This window comes from Gnatocerus cornutus, unplaced genomic scaffold (genome assembly GCF_029298725.1).
Source record: "Gnatocerus cornutus isolate USDA-ARS CGAHR unplaced genomic scaffold, icGnaCorn1.1 Chromosome13, whole genome shotgun sequence".
NCBI lineage: Eukaryota > Metazoa > Arthropoda > Insecta > Coleoptera > Tenebrionidae > Gnatocerus > Gnatocerus cornutus.
This window is the reverse complement of record NW_028275361.1, coordinates 2194012-2199308: the sequence shown is the minus strand read 5'-3', so window position 1 is coordinate 2199308 and position 5297 is coordinate 2194012. Positions and strand designations below refer to the sequence as shown.

Sequence of the window (5297 nt, the reverse complement as noted above, 5' to 3'; positions counted from 1 at the left end):
CACATAAAAGCCGTATGACATGCTCATAATAATAAGATTTTAATGAATTTCAATTTAATGTTTTATTAAACTTTTATGGTATCGAGGAAGTGAAGTTTAGATTCTTAGTTAAGTCTTAGAAGCATTTGCGTCCCAAGATGTTATTTACCGTTTCAGGGGGGTCTCGAACGTTGAATTCGCAAATGAAACCCGCGAATGTTGAGGAATATCTTCTTCCATATGTTGTTCAAAAAACTGGCGTCAACATTAATATAAATTATTTGAAAATGAATTATCATCACAAATAGGTCATTGAAGAAATATTCAAAATTCTAGGTAACTAACTCCTAAAAACGGGTAAAACATTGATAACATTTTTTTTAATAATTCGATAGCCGTAAGGTACTTATTTTGTCACATAGGCGTAGCCAAAAATTTGGCACAACACAGTTGCAGTCTTGATAAATAGAAACTTGAAATTTTTCCTTGTCATCAAATTTTATCGAACGTTTTTTCATGTTCATTTTGAATGCTATTATATTTTCTGCAATAACGTAGTGTTATAAACTCTTCTCTTCTAAACATATTTCCCTCATTTTCTGTAATTAGGCGAAAATGTTCACATTCCTATAACATGAAACGAAAATTTTAGTTTCAATAAAATAAATTTTAATTGGAAAATCTTGTTAAGTTGATGGCGAGAAGTGCGGGAAAATAGAACTACTAATAAGGCAATTGCAATGTGTGTGTGAAGAAAAATACGTACCACAGTAAATTCAAAAAAGCTTTGAAAATTTCCATTAGCAGCTTTGCTATTGCAATTTATAATACAACAAACACGCGTCATTTTTAATTTGTCCACGAAATGTCATAAGTTGACCATGTGATGCGCCGTAGCCAGCCGTAGCCAATATTAGAGAGGATGCGCAGACGCTACCGCGCAGAGCCCGGCAAGCTCGCGACGATTTCTGACTCGCGTATTCCGACGCGCGGCATACATGATTGACAGATTCTGAAGTTGAAAAAAAAGATGTTGAAAACTGTGACGTTTCATGGGAATCCCATATCAAATTTGACTTATTATATGAGCTACTAATGACGGTTTTGCCTTAGGTTATTACAGGATTTTGTTTTTAGTTACTTATCACGGACTTCTAGATTGACAATTTAGATTTTACTTCAGTTTTGGAAAATGAAAACGAGGCGGCGAAGAGTTATGACTAGAAGTTGTTAATTTCGGGTTTGAATTGGTTAAATTAGGGGGACAAGATACACAAAAATTCAAATAATATTTTATTTAAAATATAAAAATATAAACTCTGAATACAAAAACATCGAAAAATTTGATCACACAATCTGTTTTTTAATAAATTCGTTCCAACATTATTAACACATTGACCATATCCGGCCGGTTCTTCGCCAACGAATGCACACACCCCTTCCCTATATTAATAATTTTGTTAAAATACTCCTCACCTCCTGGAGCTCTCGGATCCTTCAACTCCAGAATTTGTCCTTCTCCATAATTTACAACATAATCTCTTAAAAACCGATCCTCCCTTTTCCGTGTCCTTGAAAAAGCACTCGCCCCCGTAGCCAATTCAAGCAGAACAACCCCAAAACTATAAGTATCAACTTTAGCGGAAAATTTTTTGTACCGCATGAATTCATCGGGAAGATACGGTCTAGTCCCGTGAACTGTCGTAATCTTCACGTAGTCCTGGGAAGGACCCTCTCGAGCTAACCCGAAATCGCCGATCCGAGGAGAGTCATTGGAGTCCAAAAGAATGTTGGCTGATTTGATATCACCGTGGACCAAAGGCTTTCCGCGAATTGTGTGGAGGAATTGGAGGCCACGGGCCGTTCCGGTGGCGATTTTGAGACGGGTGGGCCATGGCAGGACGGAGGAGGGGTTTCGGATGTGGAGGCGGGACTCCAGGGAGCCCCCTGACATGTATTGGTAGACGAGGCACGGCTGAGGGCCGCCGACGCTAAACCTGAAAAAATTGTTTCATTTAAAATGGTGGAAACACTTCGTGTAGGACTAATTGACTAATTCGCGGAACAAACAGGAAGAGAGTCCAAGACAAAATGATGGATTGAACATGGCGGAAACTCTAGAAATTGAGAGATTTATGTAGGAACAAATACTAAATCGCGAAAGTTAAGACAGATTTTGAATCGCAAGACAAAGTGGCTTATCGAAGGTAGCGGAAAACTTCAAAAATAACGCTTTTACAGTTTAACAAACGCTCTAGTGCGGTAATGGCTGTGACTTTTTAAATCGTTTGTAGCCACCTTACCGCAAACCCCCATAAACAAAATAACGCTCAAACGGTTGGGTCTCATCTAATAAATAATTTTTCCCAACTGGTCAGTCTTACAAACCAATTACTTACAGGCCTACATTTCGAGGTGATTTTGTTACTCAACTGACCCAAACTTACTCAAATTGATGATAAACGCAATTATATTAATTGGGGATATTAAAGAAACAAATACTTGTATTGGAACATTTGGAAATTTGTGGAGTTTATAAGTCTTGACTGTCTTATTAATAATACCAATTTAGAAAAATGTAAACCAAAAAGGAGTATATTTAGAAATTTTTATTTGGACAACTGAAAATGTCAATATTTTAAACACTGTAATTTCGTTATTTCTAGTGCGAGAGGAACGAAATTTATGCATGTCGTTTCTTTCGTTTGTTTTAGTAATATCACTAATTTGCAAAAATTTAGATCAAAAAGTCTAATTTTTACAAATTTTCAAAAAAATGCCACCAATTTTTTTAATCCTATAATTTCTTTATTTTTTATGCGATTTTAACGGAATTTGTGTCGATTATCACTCTCGACTGCCTTATTAAGAGCGTCGATTTAGAAAAATTTAGACCAAAAAAGAGAATTTTTTGAAATTTTGATTTGTACAACAGTGAAAATGTCAATTTTTTTCAACACTGTAATTTCGTTACTTTTAGTGCGACAAGGACGAAATTTATGCATGTTGTTTCTTTTGTTTGTTTTAGTAATATCACTAATTTGCAAAAATTTAGATCAAAAAAGATGGCACCAATTTTTTTTAATCCTAAAATTTCTTAGTTTTTTATGTGATTTTAACGAAATTTGTGGAGATTATCACTCTCGGCTGTCCTATTAAGAGTGTCGAATTAGAAAAATTTAGACCGAAAAACAGAATTTTTAGAAATTTTGATTTCGAGGAGCCAAGAAAAATTTTTGTTTTCTGACCAAAAATTTTTAACGATCTGTAAGTTCTTCATTTTTAATGCTACTATAACCAAATTTGTGGACTTTATAGGTCTTGACTGTCTTATTAAGTGAACCAATTTAGAAAAATTTGGAGCAAAACGGAGAATATTTAGAAATTTTTATTTGGACAACTGTAAAAATGTCAATTTTCTTCAACACTGTAATTTCGTTACTTTTACTGCGACAAGGACGAAATTTATGCATATTGTTTCTTTTGTTTGTTTTAGTAATATCACTAATTTGCAAAAATTTAGATCAAAAAGTCGATATTTTAGAAATTTTTGTTGTAAGACCAAAAAAAATCCACCATTTTTTTTTTAAGATTTTGTAATTTCTTTATTTTTTATACGATTTTAACGACATTTGTGGAGATTATCACTTTCGACTGTCTTACTAAGAGTGTCGATTTAGAAAAATTTAGACCGAAAAAGAGAATTTGTAGAAATTTTTATTTCGAGCAGCTAAAAAAATTACAAAAAAAACTTGAGTGCGCTTTAATTTCGACATTTTTGGTGCCACAAGAACGAAATTTGTGGGAGTTTTATTTAAGGTTGAATTAATTATTAGAAGTTGCTAAATTTGGGTTAATTAATATATCTTCATTAGCCATTATTTCTAATAACGTATTAAGTTTTTTTTTATAAAAACGTTGTTTTTTTTTTGAAAATTTCTCTTACTAAGTGGGACTTAGGTTCAGATAATCTAATTTTTCTTAGAAGCATAAGGAACCAAGCGTAACAATATGCCCAAAAAATATTTTTGGATAAAAAATTACGACTATTACGCACGATTTGAAATAAATAGTCATCAATAACTCGCAATTCGCTTTTAAATTGCATATTTGAAAAGGGACTGAGAATATTTATTGCGGTTCATTTCAAGCCAGATATAAAACCCAACCACTCGAGGGCTATTATTATTATGGGGGTTTGCGGTTAGGTGGCTACAAACGGCTTAAAAAGTCAAAGCCATAACCGCACTAGAGCGTTGGATAAACTGTAAGTATCCACTCACCCATATAGTGGTAAAATGTTATCATGCCGATAAGCATTCAAACAGTGCAGCTCAGTGTTGGACTGCACAATCTGCTCGCAAGTCGACTTGGGAGTGTCTTCCTTCTTCTCAAGCCTCTTTATGGCCACCTGCGTGAACTTCCACGTCCCCCTGAAGACAATCCCGAATCCTCCTTTCCCCAGGATATTCGCGTTGTCCCAATTATTCGTAGATCTTTGCAACTCCTCATAAGGGATCTGTGGAATCAGCCCTGCAGACTCCATCATTATGGAAGTATCGGAACCTCCCACAAGTCCCCGGAAAGCCGACCTCGTATTAACCAAATCGTTCTGGTCAGTGGTGACATTTTCATCACGAGTTTGGATAGTGTCATGTGGAGCCCCATTTAAAATTTTTACCGATTGAGGGGGTTGCGTAACATCCTTAATGTACTGATGAAACTTTCGATCAACGAATGGTTTTAGTACCTTCATGGCTTCAAACTGTTTTATTTTATAAAGGAGAATAAACAGCTCTAGGACTGTGTGTCCGAAAGTATTCCATTCGCTCAAAAGGGTGTCTATGGGGGTGCGCCTGGACTTGTTACATTCTAAAAGAATAGCCTAAGGGAAACAATTGTAGATGGAGAGTGTTTTGAGGGCTTTACCTGTAGTGTTGGGACTTCAAACTGCATGTATTTGGAACCCAATTCGTGAAAACAGTTCTCGGATTCCAAAATGGTGCAAATTGTGCGTCTTTCGTCGTAGGGCAGGTCGCTAATACGCATTTTTGGAACCTGGAAGAGAATAGTTATTTGTTTCATTACGCTAGAAAATGGTCTTATGGTAGTGTGACCACTAACGTCATTCCGTCATTTAGGTGAATTTCATTAGCTGGAAAATAGGTTGGTAGCACCCCATTTAAATCAAACGATTGCAGATTGATTTAAATTCAAATATGTTTCAGCAAATTTTTGTGGTATCTTTGCTTAATTTATCTACCTTTATTATTTTCGAAGGTCATTGGCCTCCAAATCGGCACACAAATTGACACAAT

General features: G+C 35.3%; 1 protein-coding gene across 2 annotated transcripts; it reads right to left on the bottom strand.

The window, feature by feature from the left end:
* Nucleotides 1–1275: 1275 nt before the first annotated feature.
* LOC148166812 (serine/threonine-protein kinase pelle-like) lies at nt 1276–5078 on the bottom strand. 2 transcript variants are annotated; one of them, XM_088048458.1, is made up of 3 exons: nt 4909–5078; nt 4263–4864; nt 1276–1976 (listed from the first exon to the last, which is right to left on the bottom strand). In XM_088048458.1, exons 1-3 carry the CDS (start codon nt 5062–5064, stop codon nt 1343–1345), a joined length of 1392 nt encoding a protein of 463 aa, XP_087904584.1. In that variant the 5' UTR covers nt 5065–5078; the 3' UTR covers nt 1276–1342. The 2 variants fall into 2 exon arrangements, with proteins under 2 accessions (XP_087904584.1, XP_087904585.1); XM_088048459.1 differs by having other exon boundaries at nt 4263–4851.
* Between the last annotated feature and the right edge of the window lie 219 nt (nt 5079–5297).